Source organism: Lycium ferocissimum, chromosome 6 (assembly GCF_029784015.1).
Source record: "Lycium ferocissimum isolate CSIRO_LF1 chromosome 6, AGI_CSIRO_Lferr_CH_V1, whole genome shotgun sequence".
NCBI lineage: Eukaryota > Viridiplantae > Streptophyta > Magnoliopsida > Solanales > Solanaceae > Lycium > Lycium ferocissimum.
Window position 1 is genome coordinate 15,401,135 of NC_081347.1, and position 16,859 is coordinate 15,417,993.

The window sequence follows — 16,859 nt, forward strand, 5'->3', positions numbered from 1 at the left end:
TGCTAAAAGTAACAAGTAAAAGTAAAAATTTATTTTTAGAATAATAGATAAGTAAAAGTGAACGGAGGGAGTACAATGTTTTTGTCCAGGATGGGAAAGGTATATGCATGAAACCTTCACTACAACAACAATAAAACACAAATATTTTAGAATACCAAAAATATCCTTATAGTGAAACAGACATATTGACGGAGAGGAGCTAGCTAACTCCCTTTTATAATATAAGAGAAAATGGACACGTTTAATATTTTTATAAAATTGAAAAATATAACTAAAATTAGAATAAATATAATTTGAAAAATACAAACCAACTTCCCACCCCAAGATCGTCCCCTCCAATATTTCTCCATGCACAAACCGGCCATCCCTTTCCCTTTTTAGCTTTCATCATTAGCATTTCCATGGATTCTATTTATTCCTACATGCCCATTATGTTTCTTTTAGACATGAAGATTAATTTTGAAGGGTGTGACAGCGACCGAATATCAGTATAAATTAGAAGTCCACTAGATTTATTTCTTTTTATATAGTAGTATTTGATTGAGTATAAAGTTGAAGAAAAATATATTTTTTTGATGCATAAGTTAGTGAATTTTAATTTAACAAAATTAAGTGAAATTTAATTTAACAAAATTATCTTTAATATTTAGACCATGAGAGAAAGTTACAATTTTTTTTATTTTTTACCAAAGTTCCAAACAGATGATTGTAACTAAAACATACCGAATCCCCTTGATTCCTTTTTTCGGAAATTCCTGGAGAAAAAAACACAAAAAAAATGATACTGCTTCCGTCCCAATTTCTGTGATATAGTTTGACTAGGCATGAAGTTTAAGAAATAAGGAAGATTTTTAAAACTTGTGATCTAAAATAAGTCATAGATATTTGTGTGGATATAAATCATTTCATTACGGATAGAAGGGGAAGTTTAAGTTAAATTAGTTTTATATCATCTTTTTGGGATAGACTATAAAAAGAAAAGTGTATCATATGAATTGGGACAAAGAAAGTATGTAATATGCATCTATAGGTAAACAATAAGGAGGAGAGGTGGGTTGGGCTGAGGGTCGAGGTGAGGGGAGTCCAGCGCCTAAATGGCACGTTTTTGGACCAAAATTTCCAAAAGGGGTTTAGGGTTACATGATAAACCAAAACGGGTTTATCGTGTAGCCCTACACGATTTACCCAAAATTCTAACGGCTCCCGTCTGTTTCCATCTTCAACGAAATTTAAAAAAGAAAAATTATAAGTACACGATTTGCCAAAATCGATTTTTGTAAATCGTGTAGGTACACGATTTGCCTTATTAAATTTCTTTTTCTTTTTTTTTAATTTCTGTCCTTTTAATCGTGCCTATAGGCAAATCATGTGGCTAATAGGTTTGCAAATGTAGGTCAATATCTCAAAATATTTTCTGATTCTAAGATCCTAATATCAACAGGTTTTGTAGATTGTTTCCATTAGGATTTCTGTTTGCAGCATAAATTCTTTTCACTATAGTTATTTATCATTATTATTGTTGTTGATATACAGAGGACCTGAAGGAAGTGGTGTGGAACTAACTGTACTTCGTGGATCCGAGACAAGGCAGCTACCATTGATGTGTGTTCATCTTGTTGAACTCTTCTAAAGTTTTCTACGATCTTTATACTTTTTTCTAGTTTTAAACATGACTTGTTATATGTATTAAAGAAAAAGCTGTTAATGCATCTATTATTTAAGTTCTGTCTACTTTGCATTGTTCTGAATAAGCTTCTGCACATGCCTTCTTAGTTCTTCCTTAGCTTTTCTTCAAGTGAAGATATACATATGCGTGCAAACAATTTTTGTATGATTACTCTTAGCAAATACTAATAATCTGCTGGCTTTTCCCAGACAGGAGAAAGTTTAAAGGTACTGACAATTCGTTGTTCTTGCCCCTTATGATTTTCCTAACATGTAAAATCAAGAATCTGCAAGCTACCCACTGGAGGATATGATGCTCCTCAGATCGGATACATCAAATTATCATCATTCAACCAAAACGTATATCATACACGATTAAGAGGACTGAAATTAACAAAAAGAAAAAAAAATTATTAAGGCAAATCGTGTAGGGGTACACGATTTGCCCAATAATTTTATTTTATTTTTAATTTCGTTGAAGACGAAAACAGACGGGAGCTTTAGAATTTGGGTAAATCGTGTAGGGCTACACGATAAACCCGTTTTGGTTTATCGTGCAACGCTACACCTCTTTTGAAATTTTTAATTCAAAAACGTACCATTTAGGTGCCGGACTCGAGAGAAGAGAGGTTCTTTAAAAATGACAGTGAATAGAAGAGAAAGAACTAGTAGGAAAAATTGGGATTATCAAAGAAATTATTCAATAAACAAGTATATTTTCTATTTTTCTTCTACAAAAGTTTATTTTGTTGGATTTGTAAATGGAATAGAAGCACACTCTCTCACATGGAAGTAGAAAACACACCATTTGCCATGTCAAACTAAAGTGTTCACTAGATACATTTATGTCAAGTTCAAGTATTTATCTGGTCATTGACGAAATTTGAGTTTTTATCTTACAAAACATATCAAGTTTAAGGGGATACCTAGATATTTAGCCTATAATCGTTGATGTCAACAATTTAATAGAAAATCACAAAAAAATTTATGATGGGTTAGGCACAATTTTTGCTTGGCATGTGAGGGTAATTTTTTATTGGAAAAAAGTGTATGGGTCGCACTTCTATGACCCTCTCTCATCATTAGTGTTATTTCTCTCTCCAACCTCAGCTTTCACTCAGCACTCCTCTTCTCTATTTATTTCACTCTCATTTGTCGTCTGATTGGCTAAATCAATTTTCTAGTCATATTTTTTTTTTACCTAATTCTTTTTGTATTCATGCATATATTTATATTCTTCGTTTGATGCTTGGTATGTGTAAATATTTCTGAGATTCGGGTTTTATTTATTAAATCAAATCAATTGTGTCGGTTTTTTTATATCTATAAATAAAATAAAATCTATAAAATCGAGTTTTTATTGGTCTTTTCAATTTTTTTTTTGAATTTTTTATTTTTTTTTCTTGGTTCGATGTGAAACATTTTATAACAAAATTAATTTGCTTTTTGTGAAATATGATGCAAATGTCATACTATTTCATACAATCATATCTACTCCAGTTCATGTTAATCAATTACACACAAAATTAATATTACAACGCCATAAAAAACTTGATTAAAAATGAATAAATTGTTGTCAAGGACAACAAAAACATCAGAGTTGTATGATATATATATATATAGAAAAAAACATCAGTATTTACAAATATATATATATATATATATATTAAGAAATTGAATCTATATAATGTTGGGACAAAGCTAAGAAAAAGTTTGGCTTAATTTGGCCTTTTTTAGTTAAAATCGAGTCAAATCAGTTACGATCAATTTTTTTCCTCTAAAACATTAATTTTTTTTTTTAATTAACTTAATTTATCAATTTGGTTCTGTTATCTATTTCCTTTATATATCCCTCCTTAGTATAATGGTATTTTTGTGCATTGTGTTAGCAAAATAACAGGGAAATTACTTTAATGGATGTTTATTATTGCTCAGATGTAACTTAAAAGTTAAAACTCAACATGCTTATTTTTATCATTATCTTCTTCTTGTGAATGACTTAATTAATTAATTACGAAAACACTAATTTCAGGACATTAACTAGTCTTTTCACTGTGTCTTCTTGTGCTATTTAAATTAATACAATTAAATTAAATAGCTTGGGTAAACAAACTGAAAAATAAACATTATTTTTGTCAAACTTAGTCAAAGAGAGATTAGTAAGTGGGGTTGGGTTACGTTATGGCGGGAGGGGTATTACGGAGGGGTAATTGAAAAACGGTGGTGGGTGAAGAGAGAGGAAAAGGTTAAAATGGAGTGGGACCATAATGTATACTTGTCAATCACAAGTAAGACATGGCATACATCACACAGCATAAGACTTTTCGAAAATCACCTACAAGGCAGATCAAAAATTTGAACTTCATATTTGATTTACTGGATTCCATACAAATTATTTGTACTTATTTAGTAAATTTTACCCCACATAATCCGAGCCAAAATTAGTGGGTTCATAACTCTACACACTGCCTAAAAACCTTTTTTGGCAGTTGGATAAAGGATGTTCCACACACGAATGTCATGAACCAATGATTCTGGAGATGGTTACTTATCATAAAGGATTTACCAAGAATCGAATATAGCTTAAAACAGCAGATATAATTGTATTGCCTACCGAATATATATTGGGCACATTTGACAATTTACATCTCAAGTATATGACATAACTAACTAATACCAAGCAATAACAAACTCGAAAAATAATGTAAGCAAAAAGAAAGCTACCCTTGACTCAATTGACTGCAAACCCTGCTACTAATCTACTTCAAAAAAAAAAAATTAAAAAAAATGACGAAAATAAACCATAAGATCACAAAATCTTACGAAACAACATAGGTTATTTAATCGATGCTATTCATATTGTACGACAACAGCTTCCTCAGCCACAATCCAGCCATCGTCGCTAGAGTTATCCTTTGAACAGTTCTGAAAATGAAACAAATGATGAGGTTAAAAGGTTTGGAAAAGAGTGGATTTTCAAGAACAAGAAACAAAGCCTGAGAAAGCAACAAGAACTAGGAAAATAGATTACAAGTAAAATTTAGTCAAATATCAGCTTTCAGTTTCACAAAGAAAATAAACAAGAGGAAAGTGATTAATTCAAACAGCAGAAACCAATCACAACGAAGACACATTCAAGAAGTGAAAAACTGAAGTAAAAAGTCATAAGCTATTACAATTTTCCTTCAATTCAACGTCTTACTTTCTAACCTTCCAATTCTATTGCTTTAGGTTTTTTCTTCCTTCTTTTTTTTTTTTTTTTTTTTTTTTTTGGCTCTTCTGATGTAATATGCAACAGGCAACAACGAAGACTCGCTACATAAGTCTCCCTTCCATCAAAAGCAGATCTAGAATTTGAACTTTATAGGTTTAAGCTCGCGATTTTAACCCATCTCATTTGATTTACTGGGTTCAAAATCTGTTTTTATACTAATTTAGTGGAGTTTTTAATTCATATACAGGGTTTCAGCTATGCACTATCCACCTCCGCCTTTCATGATACATCAGCTAAGAATCCACATGAATAACTAGTTCATTTTTATTTGCACTCCCACATAGTAATGATTGATTTTTTTTCCAGAACTAAAGAGGGAATTATAGAGAGAAAAAAATGACGGCTTTGGCTTAGGAAAGTACACCTAATCCAACGTATCTTTCCATCCCCACCATCCATATATCCAGTTAAAGGCTGACCTGTGAACAAGTATAGACTATTAAAGTCATCCAATTCCAGTTATCCAAAGCATGTTTTTCTTTCTCGCTGACTGCTTCCTGCAGAAAATATAGCAATGGGGGCATCAGCTGCATTTCATAGTGACGTGCTGCACCACAGAGCCTGCACGTCCCTGGATCGCCAGCATCTCCAGAAGCCAGAAGCGGCTTTCCCCCATATGAGTATCTACATGTAAAAGAACATAAAAAATTCTTTAGTAAGGAGAGAGTCTGTTAATGATTAACTAACGTAAGGAGGTCAAAAATAAAAGAAACCCTGCACATATAGAAACGAAGAGGATCCATTAAAAACTATATGATACTCTTTGTATTTACTTTATTTTGTTTTATTTAGGTTCTCTTTGGATAATGTACGAGAGTCTCCATAGAATGACAGTTAGTGTTAGCAGTCGACTAAGAAAGCAATAAAGTAAACAAAAAATAAAAGGAACCTTGAGCCCAGTGGGTGAAAACTGAATATACAACCTAAGATGTGGTTTCCAGTGTATAATCCTAATTAATCTCACAGTATGTCTGGCCACTATCAACATTAAGATGTGTTTTCATGATGACAGACCAATTAATGATCAGACTAACTATATAAGTACTTGATGGCAGAACTCATTTGATGGAAGCAAGGTCAAGACTATCGAATGCCAGATGGTTTATAGTTCAAGCCCAAAACCAAGTAAACTAAATGGGAGGAAGGATAACAGCGACAAGACCTCTTTTATACCCTTAGTTCCTAAAAAAGAAAGGTCCTATGGAACTCAAGGACTATAGGCTAATCAGCTTGACTGGTAGTCAGTAGTCAGTACAAGATAGTCGCCAAACTACTTGCTGAAAGACTCAAAGACGATGTTGGTGGTCTAGTCTCAGGGCATCAGAATGCCTTTATAAAAGGCAGAAAATTGTTGATGCAGCCCTCATTGCTAATGAGATATTAAATTGGCAATTGAAGAGTGGAAATCCTGGTATTCTATGTAAACTGGATGTCTAAAAGGCCTTTGATAAGGGGAATTGGGCATATGTTCTCTGTGCTTAGGAAGATGGGATTTTGTGTTAGGTGGATAAATTGGATAATTCTACATTACAACAGTTAAATTCCCAGTGCTTGTCAACAAAGGGCCAGTGTGCTTCTTCTCCCCTCAAAAGGGCTTATACAAGGAGGCCCTCTCTCTCCTTTCCTTCCACAATAAATACATATGATGAAATGGTTATGGAGATACAGTCAAGAGGAGAATCCACTATGGAAAGAGGTGGTCAGGGCCAAGCATAGCTCCCAGAATCATTGGTATACTAAGATGTCCAGGAGTCCATATGATGTTGGTACATGGGCGAGCATAAGAAACTTTTGGAGTGAATTTTTCCCCAACTCTTACTTCAAATTGGGCAATAGCATTCACATAAAATTCTGGAAAGGTAAACGGTTAGAAGGATCCATCCTCATGTTGGCTTTGCCTAACCTCTATCAGATAGCTCAAAATCAACTATCTCCCAGAACTAGCAAGACAACGGTTGGCACATGCTTTTTAGGAGGGGCATGCAAGATTGGGAATTCCCAGAAGCTTCTGGCCAAATTGGATAGCTTCTCTGTCAAGGAAAATGTAGTTGATAGTATAAGATGGGGAATTCCAAGGATGGCCTTTATACTGTGAAAGCAGGCTACACTCACCTTTGCTCCTCTAACAAAATTATTGACAGATGACCTTGGAAAATGGACATATATATGGAAAACTAAATTCCTTACAAAGGTTTCCTGTTTCAGTCGGATAGCCCTAAATGAAGCTTACCTAACCCAGGATAATCTCGGCAGAAGAGGCTTTCAGCTTGCCAACAGATGTTATATGTGTTTGCAGCTTTCAGAATCCAATAGACACCTATTTCTTTACTGCCCTATTGCAACAGATGTTTGGTGTATGTTTTTTGCTATCTTTGGTCTAAGTTGGGTCATGCCTCAGAACATCAAGGATGCCTATGAAAGCTGATCTTTTTGGCAAGTTGATAAATCAATTAGTAAAGTCCGGCAAATAATCCCTTCCTGCATTTTATGGTGTGTTTGGACAGAGAGGAATTGTAGAGGTTTAGATGGGATATCAACTCCTACATTTACACCTAAGGCTAGACGTTTTTCTGGTTATATAGCTGGCAAAACTTAGCTCCTAGTCTTCCCTATCAATTTTTTGGAATTTGTCAGCTCTTTAGCTTTGGCCTAGTCTTTGTTAGTTTGAAGAGCTAGCTTTGTCTTTTGTTCTCACTCTTTTGCATTACTTGCATCTTGTTGATGCCATTAATGAAATCATCTATCTTCATCAACAACAGCGACAAGACATATCTCAAGCTGAGTCGAGAATTTGAGAAGCCCATCAGGACAAGCTCAGCCAAGCTGAAGTTAGAAAGAAACCCAGAAGATTGACAAGGAAAACTTACAGGATCAGTTGAACGAAGGGCGAAGGCCCAAGCCCAGAATAAACAAGAATCATTGAGGGCCTATCGGAAGAAGCAATGAAGACTGTCCAGTAAAGGAATATAAGGTTACTTAGACTAGAGTTTCAAGAAAGGAGCTGAAACTCCCTTAAATCACCTTTTTTAGAAGGAAACCCCCTTGAAGGCTTGAATCACTCATAAAAGACTTCAATGTGTTTCATTGGAAACCAACCAGTCAACACACTCTCACTAATGAACAGGAGCCAATGCATTCAAAGAGTTGGGAACTAAAGGAAGATCGCAACGGGTACTTCTAAGAAGCATCTATAAATTCAGATATGCCACCAAGGATCCTGACGCAACTTACGACTCAAGAACTAATACTCCAAGCAAAACCATAAGGGTGCAATCGACTGAATTCTGTGGAGCAATAATGTCGCCTTGTGACTCGAGGGGGCGGGATGTGGGTTCCACACCGGTGGGCGGACCAGTATAAAAATCACTTGTCCATCTGCTTTTTTATTTTACTTAGTTTCATTTGCTTTACTTTGATAACTTACTTAATCTAATATAATTTTTAAGAAATACCTGCAGGTTCAAGTTGGCCGAACTCTTAGCCGACTCATTTTTAATTACTGCAAAATTCAACCCCACGCCCCTCCTTGTGTTTCCAGCAACAACTTCCGGAACAATGCTTAATTAATAGAGGAAACTGTTGGCAGGATAAACTACAGTGGACAATACAAGTCAATATCGTGGTTGCCCACACTGACATTTTCAGTACTGTAGACACAGCAGGAAAGAACATGAAAGCAATTCAACACGCAATTTAAGCTGTACAAATAGCAATACACTACAGTTGGAGATGAATAAGGTAATCAAAGAGAGCTTGTACAGCAGCAGAAAAGGCTGAAAGATATATAAAACTTAGAGTTTGCTTCTCAAAGTCATCTATTCCACCAACTGGAATATTAAGTTCCAGGAGGCGATACTTAAAAGTAAATTCAGTAGTATATTTTATGTGTGGTAAACAACGGCTAGCTTTCTAAAGTTTTACCTGAAACATTGTTCTGGATATGCGTCTACTCGCTTTTTGAACTTAAGGTAAACCCTGTCAGCATTCAATGCCTTGTCGTATTCATAATCTTCCACCTCCCATGTTTCTTCTCGAGTCTCAGGATCATTTTCATGGTCCTTGATTGGTGATGAGATGTGTTTTGAACAGACAGAAGTATCCTTCTTAGAAAATTTCTCTTCCTCAGCATATATATAGAAGCAAGGAATCACTGTGACCAAAGAAAAAGTGTTTCTTTCAGAGAACACGGAAAGCTAAAATAATCATTCAAAGACTACCCCAGGTGATAATTGCATATTAAAGACTTGCTAAAAGCCTATGAAGACCTAATTTTTCGTCAGTTGTCAACTTCTCATAACTCAATGACTTCTTTTAGAGAAAATGAAAAAATTAGTCCCTTATGTTTGGGGTTGGTTTCAAAGTAGTCCTTTAAATATGCTTCTGAGCAGTTTTAGTCCTTTATGTTCACGAAGACTGAGCACTTTTTACACTGCAAATGGACAGAACAACTATGGAAGATGTTCATCAGCCTGAGGAAGATCAAGTGGGTGAAACCTGGGAACATTAAAGGAGTTCTAAACAGTTGGAATAGGGATGGAAATGCAACAAAGGAGGAGGAGAGATGGAGGATTGTCCCATCATGCATATGGTGGACTGTATGGAAGGAAAGGAATCAGAGGTGTTTTGAGAGCAAACAATGTGGTCTACAGAAGTTCAAGATGAATTGTCTAAGTCTTTTTTACTTTTGGTGTAAACAGGTAGTTTTAGTACAAACAGAAGATATTTTTGATGTTTTGGATTACTGTAAGAGGAAGATCATGTAAGGAACAAGCTGTAAGATGTAACTTTTTGAAGGGGGACTACACATTTGGATGTAGTATACCTGTGGATATATAGATTAACTGTTACCATTTTCTTAAAAAAAAGACTGAGCACTTTTGGTCTATGTACAAATAAGATTTTCTTTAAGGTACGAATTGGGGAAATGAATCCGGACACGTGCGTCCTGATGGTTTTCTTTCTTTTAAACGACTCACATGCTTTCACAGCCAATTTCGTCAATCTCAATTTCAGTAAACATAAAGGACTAAAACTGCTCAGGTATATATTTAAACGATCAGCTTTAAACCAATCTCCAAATATAAGGGATTTTTTTTTTCATTTTCTCACTTTTTTTACAATAAGTAAACACATGCATTGACCCTTTGACTGATCTACATATCGCTCAACTATCAAGAATCAGCACCAAATACCTCCCACAAACGGAAGGCAACCAACAGATCACATATTCGTTTTACCAATCACACATGCCATTTTTGTATCTATAAATAGCATTTATCAATTTAATGTTCTCTCTCATAGCACTAAATTTATAAGGAAAAAAAAAATTGATCGTGCCAGTAAACAGTTCGCTCTCATCTTATATCATGCAAAGTTAAATGGGAACAATTTACATATATCGCCCAAACAAAACCATCTAAAAGGGGCTCTAGCGAAAGTTTCTGTCAAGTGCAAGTAATGACAAGGAAAACAGAACAGAAATTACCTGGTAATCTCTTATCAACTACTCTGGCTGCACAGACAGGGGATGAAGTTTTGGGAGTTAATTCACGACCATGGTTTTGTTTCTTGGAGTGAGAAGCCATGCTTGCAGCTTCGGAAAGTGCTCTACCCAACTCAGCAAGGTCTATGTTATCATCATCATCATCGTCATCGTCATCATCATCCTCTTCCAAAGAGTCCAATGACCATATATCCTTCTTCCATTCTTTCTTTGAATCTGATGCAGGTGAGGCAACAGCCTTATAAGATTGACTCTTTAAACCTTCAGTATTTACAGCCTTTTGGATTCTAATAGCTCTCCAGCTGTCCTAAAAATATAATAGATAGACCATAGAAGTTATCCAAATGATTACAATGTTTCCAAGCAATTACAAAAAGACAATAAGTTTGAATATTAAGAAAAGACCTTACAGTAGTTCTGCTACATTCTGGCATCAAACAGCCAAAAACATAGATTACACGCTCTTCGATGTTCAAACTTTTCTTTGAAATTGGGGCATAAACCTAGGGAAACAAATGTAAGGAGAAAAATATAGCAAAACATCTAGAGCTCTAAAAATCCAAGTAATCGAGTAATTCAAAGTTAGCAAAATGGTTTTGAGTACAAACCTGTGCAAGAAGGCACAAATCGCTCTTACAAGCACTGCATTTTAAAAGATCAACACTTGTTGAAGGACGAGGAATAGGCCAATCCTGTGCAAGAAATATGAATAGCATTATAATACCAAAAAGAATCTTAGAAAAAAGAACTATACGTATCCACGAGGATTCTCTTACAGGAAGTCCACCAATTTTTGTTGTATAGTGGTCGGCAGCTTCATGCATATGACCTGCCCACGCTGCTGGCATGCCTAGAAACACTCCCCCCATCTTATTTTCTAATCCAAACAAAACAAAATTAGTGACAAATGCAGTTCAAATGAGACCCCAGTCTAAGCAATTCTTAGCACATGCATCATAATACACCAAACCACGAGCATATGAACAAAGTTCAGGTCTTAAATAGCTGCAATCTTGCAGAATGAAAGGGAATTAAAACCAGAGACAAACTATAATATGAAAATTTTAGTTAAAACTATAGAGGGTAATGAAGAATCATTATTCAATTGCATTGGCGGATTTATTCGAGCCGGGGGTCTACCAAAAACAGCCTCTCTACCCCACAAAGGTAGGGTTAAGGTCTGCATACATCCTACCCTCCCCAACCCAGACCCCACTTGTGGGACTATACTGGATATATGTTGTTGTTATTGTATTGACAGATTTATATACCTTTAAGCTCAAACAAACTAGTTGCCAAACCTTACCATAAAACTTCTAGAATGAATCCTTTTTATAGAGCTAGTAAAATAAAAATTGTTATAGCCATAGCTATGTCACAATCTCTCACCCTTCCCACACCAAAAAAAAGGTTCACAAGACAATATGAACCCCTGTACCTCAACTTTAAATTTTTCAAGTAGTACAACAGTACAACCAGAGTAAAACAAATTCCAACATACTCAAAACATCTTTTTATCCCTTTTATATGAGAAATCAATATAGATATGCTACCAATTCATGGGTTGTTTTCCTTTTCCTCATGTTTGCATCAAATAACAAAAAAGGAAGCAGCAAAGACAAACATTCGAATACAAAAAATAGAAAACAAACCAGATACATATGATTTTCAGTAACACAATAGCTAAATAGCAATTACCCACATAAAAACAAGTTCTTGAATGGTAGAAAGTTTCACTTTCTGAACACCTCAACTAAACAACCCTATGCTAATTCTTTAATAAGTTAAAGAAATTCAACTAGTACAACAATACAGCCACAGTAAAACAAACTCCAATATACTCAAAACATCTTTTTGTTCCTTTTATATGAGAAATCATTACATATATGCTACCAATTCATGGGTTGTGTTCTTTTTTCCTCATGTTTGCATCAAAGTAACAAAAAGGGAATCAGCAAAGACAAACATTTGAACACAAAAATAGGAAACAAACCAGATATATATGCTTTTGAGTAACACAAAATAGTGGAATCAGAAAAAATACACATAAAAGTCAGTTCTTGATTGGTGGAATTAAATTTTAACTTACTGAACAATTAAAGAACCTCAAACTCAACGACCCTTCTGATAATTCTTTAAGAAGATTGCTTTTCTTGCTTAAAAACAGGAAGTTAGTGTAGAGGCAAGATTTTGAGGCAGAGACACGGTTTGTAATTTTAGATTTTCAAAGAAAGAAATATTTACGCCTTCAAAGGCCCCTTGCAACTATATGAATGTCATATTGGCCCCTAAAATTTTGCATGGGCGTTGTATGATCGAATTATATGCGGTAAAGGGTCAAATATACCCCTGTACTACAGAAAAGGGCCAAATACCCTTCGTTGGAAATGATGGTGGAGGGGAAGAAAATTTTAGTGATGAAAGAATAAATAGAGTTTAGGTAACATGGGGAGTCCAAAACCAAAATGCCCCCAAAAAAATCACTTTGAACCAAAATACCCCAACAAAAAAAATGTTACAAAACTACCTTTTTACGCAAGATATTTTCTTGCGTTATAGAAGTAGTTAAAAAAAAAAAAAAACTATAACGCGGTAAAAAATGCTTTAAGTTATAGAAACAAACCAAAAAAAAAATTGGCCAACTTTATTTTTTGCAACACTTAGTATTTTTTCCATACTTTAACCAACGATTAGTCGTGTGTCGACTAAAACGTCAATATTTTATATAGAACCGATATTTTTTCTCGCGTACAATAATGTAGGCTCAATACATCAAGAATACGTAAATGTTCGGATCGTCATTTTAGGGGTTGAAAAGGTGCCCGAAGTAAGTTTTGTTTGTAAACTTTAGGTTTAAGTGTTCTATATACATAGATGTCCATTTTTGTTTGAAGACTTGTTGTCATTAGCTTAAAGTTTTTTATTTTTAGGGTTTAGATTTAAGTGTGTTATTTTTTAAAGCGTAATTTTATTTCGAATATACGCGATTTTTGCACTCGGATGTCCGATTTACGCGATTATTTTTTTTTACAACATATTCGAAAGAAAGTTACGCATTAAAAAATAACACACTTAAGGAACTTAGTGTTTTTTTCCATAAAAAGATCGCAATATCTTATTTTAATAAATCTTTTCTTTGCAGCGCTTAGTGTTTTTTTCATACTTTGACCAACGATTAGTGGTGTGTCAAGACTCCGAAACGTCAATATTTTATATAGAGCCTGATATTTTTTTCTGCGTACTATAATGTAGGCTCAATACATCAAGGATACGTAAACGTTCGGATCGTCGTTTTAGGGGTTGAAAAGGTACCCGAAGTAAGTTTTGTTTAAGGTTTAAGTGTTTTATTTTTTAAGATTTTGATTTAAGCGTGTTATTTTTTAATCAAGACATAACTTTATTTTGAAATCTAATTCTAAAAAATATAATGTGAAAAACTAGTTGTAAAGTGGTCAAACTTTAGATGGTCATAACTTTGCACTCGGATGTCCGTTTTACGCGTTTTTTTTTTTTTTTGAACTTGTGTAAATTTCGAGATCTATGCGGACAAACTGCCGCAAGGCGATTTAGCCGAGCCGATTTTTAAAAAAACACCTTTTATCCCGTTCAATTTTAATTTTCTCCCAAATTGGCCTGAAATTTTCAGTTTTATTTACTTATAAGATGATGATACGCAATAGATTTCAACGTAAAAATCCCTAGGTAATGTAGCTGTGAATGTCAATTTCACTTCATGGTTTCAATTTTTGAAAATAAAGTTGACTAATTTTCTCGACATATAAAGTTGACTAAAATAACCTTACAGTCAAACACTAAGTTTTTTCAAACAAAACTTACTTAGGGCAGCTTTTCAACCCCTAAAATGACGATCCGAACGTATACGTATCCTTGATGTATTGAGCCTACATTATTGTACGCAAAAAAAAAATATCAGGTTCTATATAAAATATTGACATTTCGGAGTCTTGACACACGACTAATCGTTGGTCAAAGTATGAAAAAACACACTAAGTGTTGCAAAAAAAAAAAAAAAATTGCCAAATTTTTTTTTTTTCTGTTTTTTAGTGCTCGCTATTTTACTTTACATTGTACAAACAAAAAAAAACATTCTTTTACCGCGCTAAAGCAAGAAAAAGCTTTTTGGCAAATTCGCTTTATTTTCAATAAATCTAAACCCTAAAAATAAAAAACCTTAAGCTACTGACAACAAGTCTTCAAATAAAAATGGACGTTTATGTATATAGAACACTTAAACCTAAAGTTTACAAATAAAACTTACTTCGGGCACCTTTTCAACCCCTAAAATGACGATCCGAACGTTTACGTATCCTTGATGTATTGAGCCTACATTATTGTACGAAAAAAAAATCAGGTTCTATATAAAATATTGACGTTTCGGAGTCTTGACACACAACTAATCATTGGTCAAAGTATGAAAAAAATACTAAGTGTTGCAAAAAAATAAAGTTGGCCAATTTTATTTTTTTTTTGTATCTTTTTTCTATAACGCAAAGATTTTACTCGCGTTATAGAAAAAAATTTAATTGTTCTATATAACGCAAGAAAATCTTTGTGCTAAAGCAATTAACGGCTCCGTCTCCGTGAACTACTTTAGCGCAGTAAATTACTGCGCTAAAGGTAGTTTTGTAACATTTTTTTTTATTGGGGTATTTTGGTTCAAAGTGATTTTTTTGGGGTATTTTGGTTCCGGACTCTAAAATGGGTTAGGGTTGTTGAGGTGGTATGACACGTGGCATCCACATCATTAAATGTGAGTGCCACGTAGGATTAGATGTCTACCTTGGTCAACTTTAGCGGTATAGGGGTATATTTGTGCCCAAAATATAACGGTAGGGGTATATTTGAACCCAAAATATAATTAGTCTTTTCCGATAGAACAGGGGTATATTTGGCCCTTTTCTGAACTATATGAGTCCTTTTGTTGGTATAGCCTCTAAAAATTTGAAGAATAAACGACTTTTAAATCCTTTAATTATTACTTTCTCTGGTCCATTTTACTTGTCATCCTTATTAAAAATAAATAGTTTAAAATAGTTGTCATTTTAAAAAGTTAAAGTACAATTAATTATTTATTTCCACTTTTACCCTTACACATAAATATGGAGAGATATTAATTTGGTGAAAAAGAGAGTAGTATTAAATTAAGAGGAGTAATAAATAAGTTAATTAAGTTAATTTAGTCAAATTACCCTTTAGTTAATGTTTTCCTTAAGGGATGTGCCAAAAAAACATGGCAAGTAAAATCGACCGGAAGGAGTACTAAGGCCTCATTTGTTTGCACTTAACGAAGGTCTGAACCAGATTAATTGCATTTGTTTACATTAAGATCTAAGTATTTATTTGATCTATAAATAGCTCTTAATCATTAAGATCTTGAATAAAGTCTTAATATCATTAAGAGGTATTTCGTATAGATAATTTTTATCACCGGCTCCACCCCCACTCCCACACAGCCGCGCCAACCCTCTACTACCCTACCCCCTATACCAACCCCCTCCGCCACCCCCCAACTCCCCACTCACCACCACCACAACCACCAACACCACCTCAATCCCTCCACCCCCACCTCGACTCACCTACTACCACCACCCAACCCCCACGCCATTCACCAACCCACCCTACCCCCACCCCCCACCTACCTTACCCCCAACCACCCCGCTCACCACCACCCACCCCTACCTTACCCCCAAACCCTCCGCACCACCACTCATCCCCACCTACCAACCCCACACCCATAGCTTTTGGGGTTGAGTTAGGCCCATGATCCATTTCTTTACATGGTATCAGAGGAGGACCCATCTCACCCGATGTGGGCCCCCAAATTAAAATTGCTCACGCACCAGATGTCAAGCCCTGGGCGAGAGGTAGGGTGTTGAAGAATGAAAAAAGTATCACATCGGTGGTTAATGATATAGGTGGTCTCCTTATATGGACTTGGGTAATCCTCTCCTCATGAGCTAGCTTTTGGGATTGAATTAGGCCCATGATCCATTTCTTTACACAATAAATAAGAATTATTTTCTAAGTTTTTTTTTTATTAAACAATTTAAAAGAAAAAAACGCAGTAAAGAAAACTTGATAGTTGGGAGGTTATTTAGCTCATTTGGACTCAAATCATCTCAACCCAATTAAATTTTAGGCAAGGTTGAAAATTACACGCATATTGATTCAGCGCATTTTAATTCAGTCAAACTGTCATTTGTCACCCCTACTAACACATTTATAATGGTATATGTAAAATTTAATTGTTCGCAACAAAAATTATTTATTTATTTTAGGTACGTAACAGAACTCGTAATCAAACACATAGGAGACAATATATATTAATAGAAAGAAATAGTATCTCATTAGTAAAAACAGTAGCATCATAAAAACAACATTACAAAATGAAGAAAA

General features: G+C 34.6%; 1 protein-coding gene across 4 annotated transcripts; it reads right to left on the minus strand.

Annotated features, from left to right (window-relative positions):
* Positions 1-4,244: 4,244 nt before the first annotated feature.
* On the minus strand, positions 4,245-12,703 carry LOC132059410 (probable 20S rRNA accumulation protein 4). 4 transcript variants are annotated; one of them, XM_059452022.1, is made up of 8 exons: positions 12,532-12,703; positions 11,219-11,319; positions 11,051-11,134; positions 10,853-10,945; positions 10,425-10,749; positions 8,861-9,089; positions 5,359-5,563; positions 4,245-4,590 (listed from the first exon to the last, which is right to left on the minus strand). In XM_059452022.1, exons 2-8 carry the CDS (start codon positions 11,309-11,311, stop codon positions 4,516-4,518), a joined length of 1,104 nt encoding a protein of 367 aa, XP_059308005.1. In that variant the 5' UTR covers positions 11,312-11,319; positions 12,532-12,703; the 3' UTR covers positions 4,245-4,515. The 4 variants fall into 4 exon arrangements, with proteins under 4 accessions (XP_059308005.1, XP_059308007.1, XP_059308004.1 ...); XM_059452024.1 differs by having other exon boundaries at positions 5,304-5,563; XM_059452021.1 differs by having other exon boundaries at positions 10,425-10,744; positions 10,848-10,945.
* Between the last annotated feature and the right edge of the window lie 4,156 nt (positions 12,704-16,859).